At 39.1% G+C, this 25,935-nt stretch overlaps 5 protein-coding genes across 9 annotated transcripts; 4 read left to right on the forward strand and 1 right to left on the reverse strand.

Moving 5' to 3' along the window:
- Positions 1-143: 143 nt before the first annotated feature.
- Positions 144-11,057, reverse strand: LOC113747136 (glutamate-rich protein 6). Of its 2 annotated transcripts, XM_027285685.1 has the most exons (11): positions 3,836-3,999; positions 3,633-3,688; positions 3,383-3,511; positions 3,212-3,304; positions 2,915-3,126; positions 2,734-2,795; positions 2,463-2,626; positions 2,104-2,186; positions 1,765-1,923; positions 1,367-1,592; positions 144-1,127 (listed from the first exon to the last, which is right to left on the reverse strand). In XM_027285685.1, exons 1-11 carry the CDS (start codon positions 3,852-3,854, stop codon positions 864-866), a joined length of 1,467 nt encoding a protein of 488 aa, XP_027141486.1. In that variant the 5' UTR covers positions 3,855-3,999; the 3' UTR covers positions 144-863. The 2 variants fall into 2 exon arrangements, with proteins under 2 accessions (XP_027141486.1, XP_027141487.1); XM_027285686.1 differs by lacking the exons at positions 3,383-3,511; positions 3,633-3,688; positions 3,836-3,999 and adding an exon at positions 10,997-11,057.
- Positions 5,287-6,874, forward strand: LOC104936646 (leucine-rich repeat extensin-like protein 5). Its single transcript, XM_010752716.3, has 4 exons — positions 5,287-5,634; positions 5,744-5,890; positions 5,969-6,087; positions 6,351-6,874. The coding sequence occupies exons 1-4, from the start codon at positions 5,310-5,312 to the stop codon at positions 6,828-6,830; spliced, it is 1,071 nt and encodes a 356-aa protein (XP_010751018.3). The 5' UTR covers positions 5,287-5,309; the 3' UTR covers positions 6,831-6,874.
- LOC104936852 (uncharacterized) lies at positions 8,562-10,797 on the forward strand. Its single transcript, XM_027285684.1, has 5 exons — positions 8,562-8,909; positions 9,021-9,158; positions 9,264-9,382; positions 9,593-10,669; positions 10,746-10,797. Exons 1-4 carry the CDS (start codon positions 8,636-8,638, stop codon positions 10,658-10,660), a joined length of 1,599 nt encoding a protein of 532 aa, XP_027141485.1. The 5' UTR covers positions 8,562-8,635; the 3' UTR covers positions 10,661-10,669; positions 10,746-10,797.
- Positions 11,058-11,129: 72 nt separating the features above from the next.
- On the forward strand, positions 11,130-21,895 carry LOC104936636 (schwannomin-interacting protein 1). 4 transcript variants are annotated; one of them, XM_027285688.1, is made up of 8 exons: positions 11,130-11,217; positions 11,940-12,369; positions 15,965-16,074; positions 19,349-19,466; positions 19,619-19,825; positions 20,306-20,429; positions 20,528-20,621; positions 20,717-21,895. In XM_027285688.1, the coding sequence occupies exons 2-8, from the start codon at positions 12,127-12,129 to the stop codon at positions 20,766-20,768; spliced, it is 948 nt and encodes a 315-aa protein (XP_027141489.1). In that variant the 5' UTR covers positions 11,130-11,217; positions 11,940-12,126; the 3' UTR covers positions 20,769-21,895. The 4 variants fall into 4 exon arrangements, with proteins under 4 accessions (XP_027141489.1, XP_027141488.1, XP_019117614.1 ...); XM_027285687.1 differs by having other exon boundaries at positions 11,177-11,217; positions 12,039-12,369; XM_019262069.2 differs by lacking the exons at positions 11,130-11,217; positions 11,940-12,369 and adding exons at positions 13,480-13,619; positions 15,124-15,194.
- A 1,405-nt stretch (positions 21,896-23,300) lies between these two features.
- On the forward strand, positions 23,301-25,489 carry LOC104936631 (interleukin-12 subunit alpha). The gene is made up of 7 exons (XM_010752698.3): positions 23,301-23,423; positions 23,527-23,678; positions 23,768-23,854; positions 24,022-24,063; positions 24,496-24,618; positions 24,845-24,889; positions 25,026-25,489. The coding sequence occupies exons 1-7, from the start codon at positions 23,405-23,407 to the stop codon at positions 25,155-25,157; spliced, it is 600 nt and encodes a 199-aa protein (XP_010751000.2). The 5' UTR covers positions 23,301-23,404; the 3' UTR covers positions 25,158-25,489.
- The last annotated feature ends 446 nt before the right edge of the window (positions 25,490-25,935 follow it).

The raw sequence follows: 25,935 nt of genomic DNA on the forward strand, positions 1-25,935 counted from the left end.
TTTAACTGTGACGCTTTGGTGTGGTGTTAAGGTTTACTGATTGATGTAGTGGAATAGTTTCATGAATGATGTCTGAAGTGAATTAAATTAGGGTTAAGACATTTTCTATCAGAAAGATTGAGGATTTAGGTGGATGATGTGACTGCCGTCAAGGTTTTCAGTTCAGTAAAACATTAGGCAATCTGAATGTTGGAGATATTTTTTGTTGTTTCGTCACATAAAGCAGATATCCGCATCTTTGAACCATCTGCTCAGCCTAATGTGATTAGGATGAGTTTATCTACGCTGATTCAATTAGAAGAGACAAATCAGATTAAGCAAGAGTACAATGCAAGATTGAAACAGGTGAAGTTACAGTGCCATACACACTTGTTGAATTTTAGATATACCTGAATAAGGTCACATCCCTTTTATTCTACTAGTAAATGCAGAAAACCTGCGAGATAATGTCTGTTACTGATAGAGCTATTCCATGGGGGTGTAATAAGGAAACCTAGCTTCACTATGGAGTCTGATGAAGGACTTTAATTTTCACAAATCTTTTGCTGTTACTTTTTTTTGATTTTATAATTTCTCAGATCCCAGCGGCATGATCTCAAATATTATTTAGGATTGAAAAACAATGCCTCCTAAGTTGGAAGTCTGAGCATTGTGATGACCATATAGCACATTGGTACACAAGTATCCAGTTAAATGAAATGATTTAGTCTGTCAGAATCCCTTTAGTTATTAAAAGTATCATACCGCAGTAAAATAAAAAGCTTTGAAAAATAAGTCAAAATTTAAAATCCTGCTGCGTGGAGTTTTATACTCCATGGTAGAGCTGCTGTCGCCGTGTTACAGTGTGTTTTATTACTGGTACATCAAAGACACTCTTGAAGACATCTATGGATAAAGGCTTGTTCACTTTCACTCATCACACCAGCACTGACATCCAGAAGCCTTTGGGCAACAACGTGGAGGTGAGAGGCTTGTGTGGACTTTGGCAGCAGGGGATGTGACGGCAGCCTCAGGTACTGGTGAAGATGCTGAAAGGCCAGTTGGATCCTAATCTTGGCTGCCAGCAATAACAGCTCCTCTTTCAAAACTGATGGCCCTGAAGCAGCCCCATCTGTTGGGCATTCATCCTGGGGAGAAAAAGTTTTCACAACTTACTGAAGATGCTAACAAACAATACTGTGAAGTGAATTTAACTGAAAAGCTACTGTAAGGAGAACAGAAGTTCAAGATACACATTCCAAATTAAAACTACAAATGTCTGCAGAAAAACTGAAAGCTTTGCACACAGCATGTACTGCAGAGCTGGACATGTTGGTGACTAAAAGATGAGCATGTATTCAGATAAAAATAGAAAACAATGCTTCACCTGAACACAGCAGGTGCCCACACTGAACTTTGCTTGTTGGCCTCTTGCCAGGAAGGAGACGAACACTTTTTCTCTCCCTAGGACTCGAACCCCGATGGCTTTGTTAAGTGACAGGAAGACTGGGTGCAGCGGGGTGGGAGTAAGGCTCGGGCTACTCCAGCTCCACCGACGAACCCTGGCACCCTCCTCATCCAAACACTGACCGCCTGATCTGTTTAAGGCCAGCCTGCAACACAAACACACACATGCATATGTCAGGTATCAACGGTTATTGCCAGTTTTGTTTTGCACATGCCTCATTCATCAATCATTTTGTCCTAAAATTATACATTATTAATTATTCTAGTTTTTATAAACTAAATCTAAACATTTCATAAAATATAAACATTGCTTTGTACCATATGTTCCCATTGCTGTGATAACAAGTCGCCCTGCCGTCAGACTGGAACATGGCTCTAAATGGTTGACAGGGGGCATCACCATCATCATACACGACGCAGACCCTTCCATTTTCTTCAGTGACCACCACAACGAGAGCCAAAAGGCCTGAGGGATAACTGTTACCATGACGATAAGGATGGGAACACATAGAGTGTGGAGTACATGCTATATTGAAAATACAATCTATTCACATTGCTCTTTTTGTTATTAGATTTGTGCTATCTCTCTCGGTCAAAACCCTCTGAAAATCTAATTACACGATAAAGATCTACAGACATCACACTGTGACTGGATACAAAACCTGAGCAGAACCGTCAGGGAACACAGTCAGAAATTTCACGCCATTGGAATAATACTTCTGTCGAAATCCTTCCCCATCCTGTAAATATAAAAGATTAAATGTCAAAAAGGTGATCTGGCCTTTTTTGTTTGCATGTCTGTTAAGTGGCACTCTGCTGAGTTTCCACTTTAAGGTCATTATGAGTACTACTCGACCATGTGTCATGTGTATTTTGGGCCTATATGTATATAGAGAGTGACCACATAGGGGCAGTATATTAACGTGCAAGGATTGCTATACACAGACAAAGCAATAATGATCATTTGCAGTGCTATGTGGGTCATGACAGAAAACATGGTAGTAATTGGTAGGTACCTGATGATGACACATGCCAAACTGAAGTGGCTTGTGGTCACAAGAAGGAACCAACACCTGCTCCTCTTCCTCTTTTTTTTTCAAGTGCGTCTCAGTTGTGCTCAAGCATCCGTTTACTGGAGCACAGGAGAGCCGGAAGATGAACGGCTTTGAGGCTGGGACAACTAAACAACACAGAACAAAGTTTATCATTCTCACAAAGCTACTTAACACAGTATGCTCAGTTCATTACTTCTTATCATGACTGGATGAACAGATTAAGAGCACTCACAGGTTTCTGCTACAGGTAGTTGGAATGAGTCATCCTCATAGATTCTCACTTCTGATTGTTCTCTAACAAAGGATACAGATGACATTGCTTTTGACTTTAGTACTGTAAAATGCTGTTATATTTTATTAAGACTACCATCTTATTAATCTTAGTGTTTTTCTTGCATAATGCAATTTTATACCCGAGTCCACTTGGTAAGTCCAACATAAACTTGTTGTGATCCTCCGTCTCCCGGCCTTGAAAGAGAAGCTCCTCCATCTCAGTGGCTGGCTTGTCTCCCACTGATGTTGGAGTACCAGTCCTCAGGTCACATCTACCCCCAGCCAAACATCTCTGCTTCATCAGCATCTTAAACAGCTGCCGCCGCTGGTTGCAGCAGAAGCGCGGGACTGTCTAAGATGAACACAAAAGAGGAGGCCTGTTATATTGTATGGTATATTTTGGGGGGTTGTTGTAGTACATTCACTCTGTTCCTCACCTCAGACCGCTGTACCCATGCTAGATCCAGTGAGGGTTCGGCCTTTTCTCCACAGTACTCACATTTCACAGCGTGATTTGTCAGATTCTGGGACTGGACAACAGAGTGTTAAACTTAACCAATCAGTAAGCCATGTTACTGTAGATGGGATTTTAAAACAGGTCTTGGTACCTCTGGAAGAATGGTTGTTAAGTTTATCCTGTGGTTGTCAGACTCCCTATTGTACCTCAGAACTCCTGCTGCTCTGATACAATAGGTGGCTGGATCACTGATAAACTGTGTACAGCCATCTGATATCCTCTTACAGAATCCAGAGAAAAATACACATTGAATGAAGAAAACAGGCAGTTAACAAAAGAATATTGTTATTGAGATATATATTCATTAAAAATAAAAAATAAAATAAAATGTCTTGTCTTACATGGTCAGATAGTGGCTCACTGAGATCATGGTCTAATGTACCAGCAGCAGCGGCATCTAATGGTACAGTGAAAGTTACTGTGGTATCGCTGATTTAATTTCCACTAAGAGAAGTAAACTATTGCCTGAATATGATAGGGAAATCTTTCCTTATGTTGTAAACTTATTTTTATTTCTTTTCAATTGCGCTTGGAGCAGACTTACAGGAAAAGCTGGACCTCATCTTGTCTTCACAGACGTGACTGGAGTAAGGTCCTTTGTACCAGGACAGAATAACAGCGTTTACTGCTTGTGTAAGGTTTCTGAACAGACATGTACAGTATATAGATAGACAGAGAGTATATAGACAAGCATTTAGATGAAAAACATCTAAAACTCTTCACACACTTATACATCTAAGCAGCATAATCACCCTTTTTACAAATGAAAGAAGAACAGATTGACAGAAAAACACAAATACAAGATAAGGCAGTACGCATGTCAAATCTAACTGCTCAAGAGTCCCAAAATATGGGCTTTAGATTGTAATTTGAGTGGAGAAAAACAATAAAATAAGTATACACAAGGAAACGCTCTCACCTCAGTGTGTCTGTGTTTCGGTAACCTTGGAGATGAAATAGCAGTCTACAGGAATGTCTACATGTAATAGCACCTAATTATGGCTGCAGGCTGACTGTTTTTTAAAACCCACAAATATTTATGCAATACAACTGTAACAGGCTACTACTGTGGGCTAATACTGGATAATACAATGCACACTCACACAAGTTGGTCTGCAGGAGAGAGGAAAATGGGATCCTGAAATCTAATGTAAAGTTTAATATACATATTTGTGTCTGGTTAAAAAAATACATCATTTAAAATCTTGTTAGACTTGATCTGGATTTATTTTTGAGTATCAGATTCTTCTAATTTGTGAATTTAGAAATCCAGTGCTATTTAATTGTTTGACTGTTTTTTTATTGCAAAAGATCTAATAGAGAAACTCTGTTCCAGTTTCACAGTGGATATTGAGATCTGGAGACAAAAAAAAAAAAAGACAAAACAATCTCACCACTAGGTCCATTTATGAGCAGTTCCTACACTTCTTTATCTGCATCATAGGTCAAGAATGAGCTTCACCAAGTAATCATTATGTGAAGCTTTGAAAGTTTATATAGTGTACATTGAAATTCTTTTAGAAGATTGTGTTAAATAATGTGCTTTCCACTTTGTCATGCAGCGACAACATGTTTTAGCACCATTTCTCCAGAAGATGGAGAAGTTGTGCCTTTTTTTTATTCCTCAAACTACTATCTGGATCAGATTAAGCCTCTCTGATAGGCCACTTGTAATATTTTTTTATTTATTTATTTATTTTATTTATTTATTTTTGAACCAGATAGTCAGGAAAGAAGTTCGTTAACTGAACAGTCAGATGACCAGAGTCTGGTTCTGCACTAAACAAAAACAAAAATCTTGTAATAACGTGCCAAGTCTCCCTTGGCCCGATGGCTTAACGTCACCCAGGTGCAGCGCCGGTCCTGGCCACATTTGCGCCTGGGCGAACACCCCCCCCCCAGGTGAAACTGATATCGGATGATTGGAGCATAAATAATTAACCTACTTTTTGCAGCTTGTGATTGGCTGTTGTGGCACCTGCTGCAAGTGCTGACAGAAAGCGTCACGACTTAAATACATGCCAGCTCTAAACATTTCCCGGAGTTACAGCATGATGTCTGTAGGAAAAAGGAAAAGCATTACTATGCGTTTGGCTGCAGTTTTCTTTTTTACATGTTATTTGGCACAAACGATAGACTGTTCTCGACTGAGGAAAACACAAAGACGAGAGGGACGAAAAGAAGCTGGCTCAGCCAAAACGCTAGGCATCCAAGAAGGGAAAATACTATTTGGTAGCTTTTTTGAGAGCGGAGCAAGCCTTGAGTCACGAGTCACAGGTGGGACCAAGAAGTCTTCAAACTCTTCTGTGGATGATGAGGCAGCTTATCAAGCGGACTTTGCAGGTAAATTCAACTTATGTTAATGATTTGTAGGAATTCTTAATTGACTTGTTGTACCATAGTTCCTAGAATGACCAAAGTGGGTTGTAATTGGTGCAATGTTCCCTGTCAGGCTGGTCAAAAGGAGAAACGCATGATGTGCCGGCCAGTCCCAAAGAAGCAGCATGGAAACACATGGGGCCTTCTCTGCGGTGTGCTGGGGACCAGATGAAGTTCAGAGCAGTGGGACCAGGAGCTTCACAGTTCGCAGTTGAACAAAGTAAAGAGAATAATTAGCTATCCCGTCAACTGTATTCCACTAATGACTGTGTAGTCTCTAAAAGACTGTCTCCCACAGGAAATGCACCTCCAATGCCTCTGTCCCAGGTCCCTTCCACCTGTGGCTACAGCATGCAGAGGAACTCCTTTGCACTTGTTATGTTGGTTCCCTATGATGGCTGCAACATGATTCAAGAGGTAAATGTTTAGTGTAATGCAAGCTGTTGCTACTCCCAGAAAGTTGTCTGACAGCCCTGGTAATCAGATCCCTGTGGTGAATAGCAAAACAATTTGTGGAAACCAGAAACTATAATTTAATCAGAATTCAAGCAACAATGCTAAACCTTAGATGGTTTTTCTGTTCTTAAATTGTAAGATACTTTGGTTATCAATAATGCAGAATACATTAGTTGCAGTCCTAGTCTAATTTTGACTATTGTAACTTTTTTTTCCCCTCAAAGGGTGGAAGTTATGTGCTCCCAATGCGATGGCATGGAATTCCAGTCTCACTCTGGTGTCCAAAGCCTGCAGCACATACTCCTGCTGTGCCAATAAACCCTGGTTACTTCCCTCCAGTCACAGTGCCGCCAACCACCACTACCAAGATGATGACCGCTGATGGAAAACACCCTCAGCCTCAGTTTCCACAATATCCACAACACCCAATATATCTTACAGTGCCGCCAGCCACCACTACCAAGATGACGGCTGATGCAAAACACCCTCAGCCTCAGTTTCCACAATTTCCACAATATCCACAACACCCAATATATTTTCCACCTCCAGGTGTGCTCCCTCCAGTCAAAACAGGAAAGCCAGAAGCCCCTTTTCCCCCAATGGTAAAACCTTACCCTCCCATCCCATGGCAACTCCCAGCCCACCTGCCACCATTTCCTCAACCAGATACACCTGAGCCATTGATGCCTGTCATGCTTTTCTAGCCTCTTGCCTATCATTTTCCTGTAAAATAAATGGGTTAAAAAAATATGGTTGTGTTAATGGCTTTGTGCTTTGTCTTGGTGAATTGAAATTATGTGGGAAAAGTTGTCACTCATGGCTTATGAAGTGGTATTGCGTCAGGGATCACCATTTTTATATCCAAATGTAAACACATCAGGAACATTGTCAGAACGGTTCTACATGACTTTCCAGTGCCTTAATGTCATGTGGAAAAGTTATATTTCAGTAATATCAATTTCTGGTAAGCCTGAAATAAAGGTCTCACATAAAGTAGGTTCTGAGAAGCAACTTATTTGTTAAGTCATCCCATACAACTCTGAGCCAATACAGCTGGAGTGTCCACATGATGGCACAACAATTTCTAGTTATGTCACATTTTAAAGTCAACACATTATATTAAGAGTTGTGCTCTTGCCCATCCCATGTCAGGATTGGATGGTAATTACTCATGCATTTTATATTTACATGATGTAGCTGGTAAATGTAGGACTGATTCAAATATGGGTAGCTTATGAATTTTCCCTCAGGCTAAATGTTTTACAAGATGTGCCTCTGAAATTCAGCGAATTATATCAATTGTACTAATACCTGAACAAATAAATGTGCTTAGTTACTTTCTGCCACTGCTGGAAAATAAAACAAAGATGCACCCAGCAGTAAACAGTAAGAAATGTAACCTGAGTTTTTGTTTTTAGAGTAGTAAGCCACTAGCAGCAAGTGGCAAGACTGTCGTGTAATGTGTTGTAGTCAGATCAAAGAATGCAGTTCTACATATTACATAAAAAAACAATTAATTGCCAAATGATGAAAGGAATGAAGTGTGCTTGTGAAAAGATTCATTGACCCATAGATTTATTTTTTTTACCAATGTCAAAAAAAGTACATAGGAAAAAGGGTGTAAATACAATTTCACTTCTTGTGCATCTGCTGCATTAAGTCAGTTTTATTTATATTGACCATAATCACATATTTGCCATTTCTTTTACTCTCATACATTCCTCCATCAAAGAGGATAAGGTTTTTCCACTGAACTACCTGCCTACATTCTTGGTGTATTTCCATCCAATGTTTTATATCTCTACAATCCTCTAATAAACAGATTCGTTCTAGTACTGCAACAATGGTGAGAATATCACCTTTTCTTTACCACTATTTTGTAGAATATGATAGTAATTGTTAAGGGAAAGGCTCATAATATAAAGATTGTATATGTTTTATATTGAAAACCTTCACAAAAACTGAAATGTAAATGGTGTTATCTTACCCCTATAAAATTCCATCAACAGTTATTTCAAATATGTCCAGGATATGTTAGGTCTGTATCAGCATATTTACTCAGGTTGGCTATGAAATTAAAGGGCAGCACTGAAGAAACACTACTGTTTGTCACACATTCCTGCATAACATAACATAGAAGTGAGAAAAACAGCAAAATATACAAATAAAGCCGCCAAACTCCCTCAATCCTTTAACTGAGTACAGAGTCAGAACCAAACAACACTGGCAAATGTAAATATTCTTATAACCTCAACCAAAATAACCTACAAATCAAATAACGTTTTGTATTTCATGCCATCTGATAAATATGCAGAGCTGACTGTATTGACTTGAGACAACTAATTGGCCACCAATGGCTCCTAATGAGCCCATATGTTGCAAGTGAAATGAACACAGGTGAAAGTTGTAGCTGGTTGATTACCTGCTACCAAAGTGTCCCCAGTCTTAAAAGCTGCGATTCAGTTGCTCTGGTTCACAGCAGAGTGTTTTGCATCCGTGCAGCTTTAGTATGGCAGGTGAAGCTGGCTGGGGATGCAGATCATGTCAAATTGTAGTAGTCATATTAGTCCTGTACACTATACCCCAGAGTTCAACTTGTTTTAGCTTGCGAGGGCTAGGTAAAGAAATTAAACAAGACAAGGTAGTTGGTGAGGCTACGGTGATGGAAGTAAGGACAGGACGCATTCTCTTCAATGGGAAAGAGCTCGACTCCCATTCAGGATTAGCTTCTGCCACAGGAAATGAACTGCTGTATAGAGACTTGGATCAGTCAGATGGTACAGGTAAGATTTTCCTATATAGTTATCTAAGTTTGATGCACTGCATGCAAATAGAGCACAATACTCAAACCAAGGCATAGTCATTAACTTTATATCTGGACTTAATACCTAAAGGGAAGTTGCAGCAGATGCCAGGGCTGGAGACCAATGAAGCAGCATGGAGGCGCTTGAATCCTTCACTACACTGTCATCAAAACAAGATGAAATTAAAAATCGCAGGACCTGGAGTTCATGACTTAAAGCTAGACATGGGTATTTTTTTTGCACAACCAAGCTTGTATCATGTCAGTTTGTTAAAGCTGTAAGTGGCTGACAGATTGGCAGAGAATAATGATGTCTTTTCTCCACCTTTTTTAGGCAATACACATCTCCTGCCTTTGTTTCAGGTGCCTGAAACTTGTAGCTACACAATGAAGCAATATGCACTAGGCCTCGTTTTAGTTGTTCCCTATGATGGCTGCAATGTGATACAAGAGGTATGCCATTAATCCTAATTAGATTTAATCGGCTAACATGGTGGTAAATCTAATCTGTTGGAAGCTGAAAGGCATTTAAGTAAAATTGGTAACACTTACCAAAAGTTTTATACTTATTTATTAGTCTGGATAAGCTTTGTAAAGCAAGAAGCTAACTTTTAAAAATTAAATTTGTGGTATGTTATCAGATGTCCTTGTATGATCTTTCAGAATGGAAATCATGTGTTGCCAATGAGTTGGCTGGAGACTCCAGTTAAATTCATCTGTCCCACATTGCCAACTTCTACTAGAACACCTGCTTCAACTACTCCTGAGCCTGCTCAGCAGCCCTGGGATCTGCCAATTCCTCACAACTGGAGACCATCTCGTCATAAGCGTCATGTGACCCAGCCCCTGTCCATATATGACCCTCGTCATCCATATTATCCTTATTTGTACTACTATTATTATTACTATATGTATATGACACCAGCCCCTAGCACTGCTACAACTACCACTAAGCCTGACACGACTACCAAGCCAGCTACAGTGAAGCCTGTATATCCTTATCCTTACTATCACTATCACCCCTATTACTACCACTACCATCCACATGTGCATGTCCCGGTGCAGACCACTGCCAATCCTACTACGGAACCAACCACTACGGCTTCTGCCACAACCAGTCAAAAACCACAATACCCCTATCATCCAGGCTATTATCCTTTTCCCCACTACCATCCAATTCCAGGGTTTCCTAACGGTTCTGATATTTACTACTACCCAACTATTCAGCATTTCCATGGAAAGCCTCCATACCCGCAAAACCCATATGTAACCACAACTTCCACAGCTACACCAAGTAGCTCAAGTCCCACGACTGCCTCCTCTGCCACGACGGCCACGACTACCTCCTCTGCCACAACGACCTCCTCTGCCACGACGGCCACGACTACCTCCTCTGCCATGACGGCCTCGGCGACCCCCTCTGCCTCAACGACCCCCTCTGCCTCGACGGCCTCTTGTAGTCATACGGCAAAGCCCGGGGGTGTCTATCCAGGCCCATTCCGTCCATTTGTTCCTTACAACTTGCAGCCTTTTACTCCATTTGTTTCATATAAATCCAAGATGGGGCAATTCCCAGATGATCAGAAATACATGCCTCAAGCTGACTACAAATCTGGACTCCAGGTTCGTGCACACCCACCCCCACATTGGCAACCTGTGCCCTGGTTTCACCCCTCAATTGGCCAAGACGATCTTCAATTTGACTGGAGAAGTCTACAGCCCAATGTCTGACTCCAGATGGTAAGCACTGCCTGCAATTCATGTTTGCATTGATTTTTAGAGTCTCTTAACCATAACTGTCTTTTCTTTCTTACAGGGACTGGTGTCCTGTCATACTTGTCATCCAATAAACTTTTACTTAGAACTTGTGTTTTTTTCGTTTTTGTACACCACGGTGCCTAAACCTTCTAGATCCCAGAACATGTCAACCTGTACATTACAAGTGACTTCTAGGTTTTATTACAGGCATGCCTTTTAAAAACAAATCAAAGCTTGCCTTTTTTGTAATCTAAAGGCTTTTTAGTTTCTAGTTCTCTGAAATGTGTATACATTTTATATAATACTCACATGCAGTAATACAGTGCACAGCCACCCCATTCTGTCTGTTCCTATACTTCCACATGGTGCTTTCTCCTCTGGGCACCCTGTGATGATAGACCCACACACATCACTGAAACTAAGCCACACGTGACAACAGAAAGGATGGCCTTTTTTTTTTTTCTTCTCTTCCCTTCATTTACTACAGATCTTGAATGTGGGCACATGGAATTATGGCGCATTAAGCTCAGGTATGAACTTTTCTGCAGAGAAGCAAGAAATCCTAAAGTCTGTTCTTTAATGGTAATCAGTTGCTGCCGAGCATAGGAGGCTTTTTTTTTTCCCAAGCATGTTTATTATCTGTTTATTTCAAGCATCTTAAGGATTGGTTTGCACTCTACAATGGTGAGTCCAATGCACAGCTACATATGGTTTGACTTTCAGGGGAGTGTGAGAATGTGTAATGTTCAATCATATATTGTGCGTTAAGTGTTTATTGGTGTGTGTGATAGAATTCATGACAAGATAAAACAGCTATGTGTGTTGTGCAACTGTAAGACACTCTGGGGTAATACACAGAGAGGTGCCTGTTGTTACCTAAGTGAGCAGAGAAACGGGAAACTTTACCCAAGGTCCGAACAGGAAATCTTAGGATTAGAAACAGTCACGAGATGTCTTACCCCATAGGTTTCAGCCAGCCGTATCCTGCTTGAGTTGTCTTACCATGTATAGGCATGAAAGATGTATGTTCACGTCCTGCTAAGTGTAACACCTATTTCCTTTGTGTGATAATAAAACGAGCCTGAACTGCTGATGGGCAGAACTCAGCAGACCGGAGTAGAGGCAGACTGCGGAGTCTGTATATGCTGGGTTCTCTCTTTGCAAAGGTCCCTTTGCAAAGGTTAAACTGAATTGTGTCTTCTTTAAACTTTTTCTGCACTTAGATCAATCTATTTTATTTCTTTGATCATAGGAAACAAGATACCCTGGAAATTAAAGAGATTGACACAGGCTGCATTCAAGCGGGTTGATTTCCGTCAAAGATCCGTGTTCTACCTCTTAATATCTTCAGTCCATCTGTGGCCATATTCCCAGCCAGGACACTTAGTCCCTCCCCCAACCCTGACATTTGCTCCACCCACTCCATACAGTTTGTCTTTATGGAGGACTATGATGTGGACATGGATGAGGATGAGGAGGGAGAGGTATTCATGAGAAAGGCCACAACAGGCCCTTGGTGGGAGGACTGTGTAGATGATGGCAACTGTGACATACAACACCAGAGAGGAGAAAGAGGCTGCATGGTAAACAGTCGCAGTTGGGCAGAGGAGCTCCAGGATATCTTTGCACCACAGTCAGAAGACTCTTACATTGGAGGGCAAACGAGACTGTCCAGCATCTCTGTGAGTGATTGTCTTTCTCTCTTTCTGCCTGGGCCACACAAGCACTGAATTCCTCCCTCCATTTGTTCTGACAAATTCCATTTAATCTATTAACCACAAGAAAACGGACTGAGGCAGGACGAGAAAGAGATTCAGCGCAACTTACCAGAATAATAGAACACAAACAATGTCAAGTGAAAAATTAAATTACCTAAAAGCTGACAACATAAAGCAATATGAGTATAACAGTAGTTGCACTCTGAGACTATGTATATCTGGTTTCTGGCTGTGTGAATACAGTATATGATTATAATGGTGTATACATTACCATTAGAGAAATGCAAAAAGGCTGAGAGGCTCAGGATATTTGGCCTCTGATGCTGATGATGGATGAAAGATGACTCAAAAATGTAATCAGCCCACTGCTGCACTGTGACACAGCAATGTGGATATGTGTACGCACTTTTGTGTGTGTGTGTGTATTTGTGGTTCTTTTTGCACGCTGTGATTCCTTGTCTCTCCTTTACGGCTCATCACCCTTGAGTCTGTGATGTGGAATGGGGCTGGACGAGATTCCTTTAGGAGACAAAACAAATACACAATGTGCAGTTAGAAATTCACTGCTCTGCTTTGGGCCAACGAGCAGACGCAGACGGCATGTCAGTGTTGCTCAAAAATGCTGACATTTATTAGAGGAGCCATCATTGATCAGCCGTGGTCTCTTTAATAGCCTTGTTTTCCAGTATTGCAGTCTCATTTATCAGGCTATGTTTAGCCTGGTCTATCAGCCCACACTATCGCTCACCTTGTCATGCAGCAAATCACATGCCCTTATTTCTCTAAGTCTATTAGGTCTGTCTCCTCTTATCAGGACATGGATGTTCCTTTCCTTCCATTAAAAGAAAGGTGAAGGCAGAGAGAGAGCAAGTGAGGAAGATGGAGGAACAGATAATAGATCAGGAAAGCAGTGGCAGCACTGAACAGCTCTGTCTCTCCCCTCCTTCCCTCCACCATTTCTCTCCTTCTCTGCTTCCGTCTCTTCCCACTCTTTCCTCTCCTGCTCCCACATTCCCCCCCCTCCTCCCCTTGCTGCCTCCCTCCCTCCCCTCAGTGCTCTCTCCTCCCTTCCTCTCTCTCTCTCTCCTGCTCAGAGCTGCAGTATATGAGAGGGTCTCCTGGGTCTAGCTTCACTGCAGTGTAGAGAAGGGCAGGGCGGCTGTTTTAGTACGATGCGCTGAAGGATGGTGCACCAGGAGAAACGCGTTTACCAGGTGTGTGGATTTGTGTTTGTATGTGTTAATGATTCTGAGGTTGTAGTATAGGCAGCAGACTATTTACAGGTATTCATGATAGGCATCCATCATGGGTGAGCTGCTGTAGATGAATCAGCCATAATGGATGTGTGATTGTGAGGTGGCGTAGGTGTGTTCATATGTGATCTTTGTTTATTTTATGTTTTTTTAATCTTAGTACAATGAAAAAATCATCTTTCATATAAAGTGTGTAATCATGCTTTGCTTTTTTTTAGAAATGAAAATGATTATATATCTATACAGTGACCAAGAGGTGCTTTTGCTACAGCATGTACCTTCTTTTGGGAGGGTAGAAAAGGTTGTGTGTGTGTGTGTGTGTGTGTGTGTATGTAGAGACTCTGTTGGTAAGGAGGAAATCCGGCTGTCTGAAGTGGGTGAACAGGAGGTAGAGCATTGGTTGGGCGAGTAAATGCGATCAACTGTGATTTATGCTCTTACATCAGAGCCTCATCTAATGATGCGTCACAAAAAAAAAAGGGGGAGAGGGTGTTGGTGTTGAGCTGGTTTTGAGGTTATTTAGAGAGAGAGAGCATTGATACATAAAAGAAACATTCCTAATTTTGGAGGTGTTATTCAATGGTTGTGTGTCACATGCTCACACACATACAAAAGCAGCCTCAGGACATGTGGACACACACAATTAAATACTGTCAATGAAAAATACTATATCAATGGTGCCAGAATAGGAAATCATCTAAAAACATTTTGTTCAGTGTTTCTCTTCAGTATAACAAGAGAAAAACTGTGATATTTCAAGACTTTGGATTTTCTGTACCAGAAAACAATGCAGCTTAAATTATGTTTGTAATTGACAGAAGGAAATAAGCTCTAACGGCAGCTACAGAGAAGAAGCTGTGAAGTGAAAGTGGTTAATGATGCAGGGTAGGACATAAACTGAAGAAGAAATAGGAAATGGGACAACAATCAACTAAGACAGTGAAACATCTAGATACTGAGAATGATGTAAATCAACATTTCTGGTCTAAAAGAAATATAAAGGACAGGAAAGAAAAGAAAATGTCTGCAAAGAGAGAGAAACCATGCATTTGTTTGTTTGCTAAACAGAGAGCAGAATGACACGGCATTTTGAACCATTTCAATATAGATAGCTGCTGTCTTGATGATAGACTGTGAATGGACAGTGAACAAAGGAAGATCGTTATTAACGACTTATAGAAATTATAGTTCTGAGGTTGCAAGTGATTACCACAGACCTTAAAGATTTGTTGTCTGCTATAGAAAAGAAATGTAATTTACTTCACTGAAGATGAAACATACATTTTACAATAAATTGACAAATACTTAAATATATCTTTATACACCGGATCATATTTAGCTTCTTAAGGTCTTGACCTGTGTTTTGTGCCTACATTCCCTCCATGTTGAAACAGGATGTTATGTGGGCACTGTTAACAAGCAGAGAAGTTGCTAGAATAATTGATTCATCCATTTTCTATACCAGTTTATCCCTATGGAGGCTGTAGTCTACATCCCAGGATGCATCGGGTGAGCTGCAGGGTTCATCCTGGACAGGTTGTCAGCAGGTTGTCAGTCTATAACCAGGCTAACACATAGCCAGACAAAATGCATGCATACTAACATATTAACAGCTGCAAGTTCACATTTCATCTGCATGTCTCTGACCTGTGGAGTAAATCAGACCACCTTGATCTGCTAGATGTGCCATTTTAATCAGGTTGCATATGGAGTCCAGTATTTATTGTAGCAGGAGAAACTGGATATTCTGTTCTCTGTGTATTTTGGGCTGTAAAATCGTACATGGACTATTTAAACTTGATATTTTTGGGTTATTTAGAGACAGAACAGGAAATGAGAGGAGGAGTGTTATATAAGGAGTGATGTCTGTTATTTGTAGAGAAGAGGGGAGGGCCAAAGAACTGTTTTCTATAAATGTGTTAGCTAAGCTTTACAAATCTATCTATACAATTATAATGGCAGTGTCACGTGTGAGCCCACGAGTGAATTATATTAATTGGTAAAAGGCAGGAAATTAAATTTCATGACTTTGCTACATTCTTTCCATCCTCCTTTACCTACATAAATCCATATTTGTTCCTCCTCCTCAGTTCCCTTTCATCCTCCTCCCCAAAAACCACAAAGTGCATTATCATTTTGTACAATACACATACTTATAGCTTTAATTTAACCACCCAGCTTAATATTTCTCCCCATGAGTTATGTCCCACCTGGTCAGTCAAGCAGAGATGGAATTACAGCAAAAGCACTTTTATTAATATTCTTTATATTCATGTATTTTTTCCCCCCTCTCTTTTCTCTGGCAGGCCCAGAGGAATGAGAGAGAGTCCATCAGGCAGAAACTTGCCCTTGGCAGTTTCTATGACGACGAGCCAGTCATCTACACCAGCTGCAGCAAGAACGGCCCGTCCTCCCGGTGGGTTTGGATTGAATGTGTGTGTATGAGTGTGTTACAGTTTGATCAATGTAGCCATTTGAAGGCCAGCACCAATATCTTTGTGTTTTAGGTTCTGACAGATGATGCTTTAGATCTCAAGATAGATTTTATTCTTGGGTGGATAGCAAGTAAAAAACAGTGAGAAATGCCCTAGATTTAGTTAATTATAGATTTGCGGATTATTCATCTTTTTTTAAACCTGAATATAAAATGAATTGTGGGTTTGTTACCTCCACTTATAGAACAGATGGCTGTCCAATATACTGTAAAGCTTTTAATTATATACCTGCCCATAATACTGACAAACCAATATATCAATATCATTATCTTTTGAGTGTATATTCATGCTTATATGTGGCACAGTCTTTGTATTTCTGTCTTTGTAATTGTGTCCAGTGAATAATGTGTATCTCTAAATTAGTTTTTTTTTAAGTTAAACTTTAGGATTTCATGTTCCTTTGTGGGTTTAGGGATGGGATTATCTGAAATAAACAAAACAGGCCTTTTTTTCATAGCTCTTGTAAAATGTTTAGAGATACACAGTTTTTACAGCACAGCATGTGTGTAATGTTCGCGATTCAACTCAGTGGACTGTCATCTGCAAAGACTAGAGATCGGTCTACATGGTGAATACCACTAGTTACTTAACAGCCAGAAGAGGAAGCTACTCAGCAGTTCACTTTAACCTTTTATCCATTAACTAAGAAGTAAAAGCTAAAAAAGAAACCGAAAAGATCAAACTGATGGGACGTGATGTGTTGGCTTACAGTATGCTGTAGATGTCATGTGCAAATGACGGTAAATAAGAGTTGGTCATTTGTGGAAATCTATGCAAAGATGGTGAGTCATATAGAAGAGAGTGCAGCATGGTGCAATGACAAGATTAAATTGCGTCTGTGCTTATGTTATCCATGGCAGCAAACAGAGGAAGAGAAGTGAGTGACTCACATGAAAAGATAGACATGCAGACGGAAAATGAAAGGTTTCCCAGAAAACCACAGTATATTTTTTAAGTGAATCCAAAGGAATCGAAATCAGACTAAACAATAACTAGTTTACTATCAGAAGCTGAAGAAAGAACCTCAAGTGTGGATAGGGTAGGAACAAAGGGGGTGGCACAGTGGTTAACCTCCATTTCGCAATAAGTTGCTGAGGCAGAAACTTACTGATGCCCAACTTCAACTGAGTCAGACAGATTTTCTCACAGTGGGATATAATTTAGATATTACGTGTTCATTGGCAAAATAAGATATTTCATATTGAAATTTCACCACCAAACTCTTAAAATAAGCATTAAATGTGAAGATCATAATTGTTGAACGTTTTTATATGTCCAAATTATATTTATTATTATTATATTCTGTTTTCCTCTTAAAACTAGTGTGCAGCAGTCAACCATTGTCTTTCTGTTTGTATTTTTATTGCCCTAATAAGTCTTTATTCCCTAAATGATTACAAATTGATTGCATTTTAAATATACAACAGGTCTGACATAATGAATTCAAACTAAAGAAACTCATTTTTCCAGAAAATTGATATTTCATGTTTGTAATTGAGGTTTAGGACGGCCACAAAAATTTGCACACACACGTAGGGGAAAGAGTTGCATTACATCAGACACGTGGTGATTAACCAAAGCCACTGCAGCTACAACATAACAGCTTTGACATTTTGTCATTTGACTAAGCGTTTCTGGAGACTGATTGAGGAAGTGCAGTGGTCCAAATGTGTCTGAAAGAGGAAATGATTCCTGATATAAGTCTGTGACAGTGATTGGCGAACTTGTCATGTGAACTCCAGTGAACATTACAAAGTTAGAGGTGTGACAGAGGTGTAACCTCTGGGATTTAGCTAGGGGTGGAAATTCCAATGTCACCCTGTCCAGTTCGTGGGATGTTGTATTAGTTATTGTTCTCATAGCAGTATAGAGGGAGGTTACTTTGGTTACTTAGGTTCTTTCAGTCAGTATCATGATCTGGAATTGAATGAATGGTGTTTTGAGCTCTTGGAAAAGCTGAGGTTGGAGGTCCTGATGTCATGTTTGTCGATTAAATCATTTCATTGAAGTTTGCTTTCATTTCCACTTGATTAGGTCATTACACACATCCCATGTCTAACTGTTTAATATATCACTCTGAAACCGTGGGAAATTATATTCTGCCTAACAGTCTACTCTTCTATAAAGGAGTCCACTAGATTATTGGAACCTGGCTGCAAGGTTTTCTCCAATTAAGTTACAAAATCATGATTAGGGTTGAATTGGACACTGCTCTTGGGTGAGGGGCCGAGGACTGCAGTCAACATTCTAGTTCATCCTAAAGATGCTGAATAAAGATCAGGACTGACTTGTCTCCAAACTGTTGCCATGAGACTGGAAGCACACCATTGGATAATTACATTTAATTATGCTGTAGCATTAGGATTTACTTTAATTGGAACTAAGGGGTCTAGCCCAAACCAAGAAACACATTCTCAGACCTACAACACACAAATCTATGTAGACTGAGGTGTCCTATATTTAGTATTTTACTGAACAGCCACACCTTTTGACATTATCCACATCAACTTTTTAGCTTTATGACACTAAAATGTGACTATTGGTCTCTGATCTCTGTCATCATTCCCATGTCCATTTAATATTTAAAACATCCATATTAAATAGGAGATCCAGCGATTGTGATAAGAAAATCAAATGGAAAAAACAAACAAACAAACAAAAACACTTGGACTTCTTTTACACTGAAAAAAACAAACAAACTTCCTGTCTCAAAAAAATTTTTAAAATCCAGCTGACACCCCATGGAATCCGGCACACGATGCACAGTGCAGTATGGAGAGCTAGTAAACTTTTTGAAGACAGTTTTGCTTTTTTCGTGTGGAAATTACAACAATCACCTGAAGTGAATGTGTTTTTTCATCATTCATTAGAATTATGCAAATGCTTGAACCTTGAGTTCAAATATTTCCTGGCTTTTCCGCATTCTACTCCTTCCTTTATAATTAAATATATATACACAGTTTATTGAAACACATTTAGGATTATGCAATTGAGGATAAATGTAAACACTCCTACCACGTCATGCGTGTGATTTTATTTCGACTTAGAATGTGTTTGTTGTCTGAGTATAAACTAAATAAACACAATCACTGTGATTTCCCCCTTTCTCTCCATGGGTTTCACTCTGACTAGCAGACAAAGATCAACATTTTGTCTCTCAGTTCCACTCACACACTGTGTTTTTTTTCCTTGCAGATTGCAGAGTGGGGTAAACCTGCAGGTGTGTTTTGTTAATGACAGCAGCAGTGACAAAGACAGTGATGCTGAGGACAGCAGGACAGAGACCAGTTTGGACACGCCGCTGTCACCTGTGGTATGTACAGCTTAGATCATCTCTGACTGTGTAGGTGTTTGTACATACAGTGCGTTTCTGTCTCGTCCCACAACTCTCATTACTCTTTAACCATGTGTGAGAACCACATTGGCTGTTAAATCATTATATTACCTATACCACTTCCTCACCAGAGTAAGCAGAGCTCATCGTTATCTGACCGAGACACGGCGGAGGAGGACTCAGACCCATTAGATGACTGCGGCGGGTTCTGGCGGGTGCAGCGAAGGCTGCAGGAGGAGGCCCGGGTGGCGCTGGCTCTAGCTCGACCCATGGCACGCATGCAGGTGGAGGTGGAGAGGCAAATCCAACTGCACAGACGTTCACCTGTGGCTGACTTGGTTAGTCAGTGTGTGTGCGAGAGAGAAAGAGAAACACAGATCACGGGATTTGTGGTTTTGTGGCGATGTCATAATTCATTCTTCAATAAAAAATACATCATAGGGGATGATCCAGGACAATGAAATATCTGTATGTGGAGTTGGGGGGGCTTCAGCAGAGAAACAGCAAGTTATAGCTGTCCTGTCGTACAACACAATACAAAAGATGACAAAAGGGAATTACATGACCTGAATACAAGATAAATCAGGGTTTGTGTGCGTGACTAAGAAAAGCCCCTGATAAACAAAGGCAGCAAATTTGTCCCACTGCTGAGGGATAATAGATATTTACGAACCCTGATAGATACATACTGTACATCTAACTGACTTTAATATGTATTGAATAAAACTGTTTTGGTCTTTATTCACATTCTGCACATTTTAACATGCAATAATGTCCTGTCTGTGTGTATTTTTCTTTTTTCTTTTTTACATATGCAGCTTCCCCATCTGCCCCACATCAGCGAGTGTTTGATGAAAAGGAATCTGAGGCGAGGGGACATGAGAGACATGAGTCTCGGACAGTTGCAAGTCATCACAAATGACTTACACTCACAGATTCAGAGTGAGTACATCACACACAGATACACACTCGGGTATGACACAAACACCACTGCAAGTGTTTGATAAACTCCAACAAACATCATATCAAATCTAACACAGGTCTAAATGAAGAGCTGGTGCAGTTGCTGCTGTTGAGGGATGAGCTGCATGTGGAGCAGGACGCCATGCTGGTGGACATAGAGGACCTCACCAGGTGAATCTCCCTTTTTTCCCTCACTCGTCTCTCTGTTTTTAATCTTTCTATAAATAACGCTCACTCTAACGTACTTCTTCTCTTTGTTGTGACAGGCACGCTCACAGCCACCAGCGGCACCAGGCAGAGAAAGCTATCTCTAAATAAAGCACCCCTCGTCTTCACGTGTGTCTGTCTGCACGCCATCTTTACCTCCCGCTCCATGGACCGTCACCAGTGTTACTAACGAAACTCCATCTGTGCTGACTGTTTCTGGAGAAATTAATACATCATATACTGCAATATTAACACACTGACACTCATTCATAATGTATCACACCAGAGGACGTTTTTGAGAGACAGAGAACCCGACATCTAAGAGAAGCTGAGTCATCCGTATGGACACATTTGAGTTTGTGTAGGCTTTTTATGCCATGTTTCATAGAATTAGGGGAATCCTCTCAACTTAATTCCATCCCTAACCCTGATTTACCTCTTCATGATTTTGCACGCTACACTCATGTTATGTTAATTCTGGGTTAAAGAGAGAGAGAGCGCCTGTATACACCTTGTTTCTCCCTCGTCTTAAAAAAGATGATGACTTTTAGGGGTCACGGCTGACTGCATCTAATGATCAGTTAATCAGTTTTTGTTTGTCTCTATGAAAATCAAGACGATCAGTCAGTTCACCTGTATACATGCACTATTCATCTTCTTATAATTTCTTTCACTAAGAGCACTGTGTCATTGTTGTTTAACACTTGAATTCACTATTAAACATCTACTATCTGAGCTGTTGCAATATAAAAGGAGAAACACTCTGTGCTGATTTGCAGCTTAGCTTTGGTGTTTAAATGCTGCAGCAGCTTCACAGAGGTTCTTGGATGTAACTCGATAGCTGCTACAGTTCCCATCTGCTTTAAATACGCATTTAGAGCTTTACTGGACAACATTTTGAATTTTATTCAGACAAATTTGTATTGTCAAATGCTTTTGTCTACTCAGTAGAATGGACAAAATGAGATGAAATAGGTTTAAAAAGTTCTATTGGTTAATATTAGGGATAGGAAAATGGGGAAAAGTGGAGGCATGTTGACATGAACAGCCCCTAAATAAAAGTATGCAGTCATTTTTATGTTCAATTTACTAATGCTAAAAAAAAGAGGTAAAAAACATGATAAATAATATATGAATAAACCACAGCCTAAACATATATCTATTTTATCTGATCAGAGGATTTATGGACATATTGTATGTAAATGTTAAAAGATACTTTATTAAAAGGATGAAGAACATGCCCTGTCATCTGGCTGTGTTTAAGTGTTTTCACTCACCTTTTTAAGAATGTCATTTAACACAAAGTAAAATTTTCTTTTTCTATTGTACGCTTCATTGATAAATGTACTGTATGATTGTAAAGAAGAAAAAAAAGAAGAAAGGAAAAACTCCAGTAATAAATGTTTCAAGTTCAAAGTTTCAATTTTGTTTATATTTGGCTTTCATGAGAGATCATTTGCATCTTATGCCCCGGCTAACTGTGCGTGCATCAACATTACTGTAAAAATAAATTATTAAAAACACACACACACAAATAGAAATGTTCTTCTGAAGTGCAGCTTGGGAAAGGAAGTTGTTCTCATTCACATATTCAGAGCTGTACGAAAAGGCGCATTTGAGCATTTCACACGTCTTGTGTTGTGTTAACACTTACATAACTGAGTTTTGTGGATTTCCAACAGGGGAACAACGAAAATAAAACTCAGTTTCATTTATGAATTCGGCCACATTAATACATTATTAAGTAATACATAATATGGAGTAGTACATACTAATTAATTTTAGTAATTATATATATAATATATATATATAATAATAATAATAATATATATATATATATATTATAGTACATACTATATATATATATATATATATATATATATATAGTATGTACTATAATATATATATATATATATTATAGTACATACTATATATATATATATATATATATATATATATAGTATGTACTACTTCATATCAGAGAGAGAGGATGGATTGGATGAATTGACAAGAAGAGTGATGTGTTTTTATGTTTTTATACATTTTTCACATACTTCAACACACACTTTATACTACGGGAAAACAAGAATTTCCACCTTAGATGGCTGCCCGGAAATCATTAGAACGAATCTGTTGAACAATAAATGAATAAAAAGTATACTTTTCACTAGAAGCCACATGTTTAGCCATACAATACAAAACATTTAATTGACACTGAGCAAACTAGATTTTAAGTGATTTTCTTATGCATTATAATAATATAATATGCATAATATAAATCCATCTATTATCTAATTAAAAGGATTTTTAAACTTCTTTCAGATTGTAATATATTTTGTAGTTATTTGATATATTTTTCTCTGTCTGGCACTTAAATAAAAATCAGTTTTTGTTTGTGATTGTTGATACAGTGGACATGGTAGATATTGGACAAATGTTACTTGTTGTTCAGATTTAATGCTTTCACTATGCCCTCTTTGGAAATGTCAACAATGAACACTGACCAGGGTGAACATGCATTACTCACCAATGTTTGTGTTATTTCCAGTTTCACCAAAGTATTGAGGCTCTAGGGGAAAACTACACTACCTTGACTGAGCACTTTCAATTTACAGTCAAGTGTCGACACATAGACGTGGTAGTCTATTAGTGTGGGGGAAGTCCCACATCTGTATGGGTATAAAACACTTAAGGATGTCTGAGTTCAGTCAGTTATCAGAGAATCTGAACCAACAGCCTTACCCAAAATGCCACTCGTCAAGCTCTGTGAGTATAATGTAACCTGACTGTATAGTATTTTCATTTTGTGCAACAAAGTAGTTGAAACTGAAGACTTACAAAAAGCATCTGTACCTTTTTTTCCCCTCAGACTTCTCTCCTGCACTGCTGCTCCTGGTCCTCACCTGTCCTCTGTGGCAGGTCAGCCAGTCTTTGCCAGTGATGAGTAATGGACAATTGACAGACTCCTGTGGTTTATACGCAAAGACACTTTTACAGAACATCACTGCTACACTCAAACAGGTAGGTCTGCTAAAATAAACAAAAATGTCTGTTTGCTGTCACCTTTAATCCGTCTTAAATTTACAAATAAATCTCCTGGTTGTCCTTAGAATAACCTGTTCAGTGGAATCGACTGCTCGAAGCAGAGTGTTGAGCTGAACATGGAGACTAACACAGCATCTGTGTGTGCTCCAAAGGTAAACAACAAAAGTTCCACTTTTTCTTTAAATCAAACAAACAATACTATATGTTGTGTGTGTGTTGCAGCCTATATAACTCTATTTTATCTCTAGATACTCTGAAGCTTTGGTATTTAATTTGTAGCTGTGCCTCTGTATTAATTAAAATTGTGTTTGCTCCACAGAAATCAACATGCTCAGGAATCGTTAAGACAGAATTTAATCAGGTAGGTTGCATTCATATATGTTGAAATGCCTGTCTTGTATTGTTTGATTTTATAGCCTATGAAAGTCAAATTATTTGTTCATGTCACCTTTACCATCACCTTTAGTAACTGTATTTGCTGATAGTTTATACATTATTAGATACCATTGTAGAATATAATGCAGCCCAATACAACACTTCTGCCATAAAGTTTATGATGATATAATGTTCTGTTGGCACTGTCATAGACATGTGTTACATAAGTTAGCACTAATGTCACATTAGTAAGTAACGGTGCTGTACTGGACAGATTACATTAAAAAGGTGAAAATAGAAACATCAGTGGCGTGGTAATTAACAATGACCTCAGTATTAAACATATAATTGAAATTACATTCAATTAAATTATGCACATATATTGTTTTTATGACGATCTTTGCTTTTTTTCTCTCAGAAATCATGCCTGACAAACATCGGGGAGGATCTACAGCACTACTACAAACTGCTAGCTGCTCAGCCGGATCCTGACAGTTTACTTGGTCCATCAGTTCTGTCCAGCCTCAGAGAACTCATGAAGGTAACTCATTTCACAGCTACAGTATTCAGCTTCACTGTTGTTTTACCATTTGTACCAATACTATGACCATTAACACTGGCTATCCCTTGAAAGGATGTTAGTCACCTACAAGCTCTTTTGTGTGTTTTAAGATATGACGTGCTTATGTGATTCATAAGAGGGTGAAAATTGAAAATTGAAAGTTAAGTGTCAAAGATGTTAAAAATTAATTGTTTGCTCTCAACAGAACTGCTTTGCATGGTCTCTGCCAACTGACATGGCCTCCAACGAGGTAAGAGATCTCTTAATACACACTATAATCATGATTTAAGATTACACTTTGTAACTTTTCCTGTCTCAAACTTTTGGAAGAACAATCATAGTCTAATTGTACTAAGTTATTTATAATTCCTCCGTGTTTCTTTAAGGTTGCTGCAAACCGTCCGAGCACCTACGATGAAAGACTGAGCCTCTGCAAAGTGCTGAAGGGCTTCCAAATCCGCACCATCACAATCAACCGAGTCATTTCATACATGAAGTCCGGTGAACACACTAAATGAGTCATTGAGCTCTAACAGATCAGTAGTTTTAGAAAGCTATATAGAACCACGTTACATACAAATTACATAAACGACATTAACAATTGACGTTGGAAAACATTTTCAATAGCTACAAATTTCTCATTTATGTAGTGATGTAACTAATATTTGACATCAAAATGATGTGTTAAATTACTTTTTCATAAAGTGTATTAACAAGTAATGCTATTTATTTATTAATAATATTTGTTTTATTCTGGACTATTTATTTCAACTATTTATTGTTATATTATTCATTTGTTTTTAAGAATCAACTAATAAATATTTTTCCTGCATGAATCCTGCTGAGTTATTGTTCATTCATTCACCGTTTTGTGGGTTTTTTCACTATTTTCAAAAAATGTATTACTGATTTAAGTAAAATTCTCCCTCATAAAGAGTCTATAGTGGCACTTCATAACCACTGCAGGGGTTGATTGTTGCTGTTGGTTTATCTATTGCAACAGTGTGACTTACAGGAAACACTTAATTTGCTTTCATCAAAAACAATTGTTGTTTATGATGGTCCTAAAATCCTCAAAATGTGATTTCCTAGACTGTATTTTCCTGTAACCAACTAAGCCTCACCAGCTGACCCTTGTGAGAATAAACAGGACCAGCATAGTGTTTGTTTACACTTCATTTGGAAAGTCCAGTGCTAATTGTCAACTTACTGTAATATTGTCAGTCTCTTGCTATTCAGAAGGATGTGAAAGTCAAAGTTAAAAAGACATTCAGTATATGGTTTAGGGTTTGAATC

This window comes from Larimichthys crocea, chromosome XII (genome assembly GCF_000972845.2).
Source record: "Larimichthys crocea isolate SSNF chromosome XII, L_crocea_2.0, whole genome shotgun sequence".
NCBI classification, from domain to species: Eukaryota; Metazoa; Chordata; class Actinopteri; family Sciaenidae; genus Larimichthys; species Larimichthys crocea.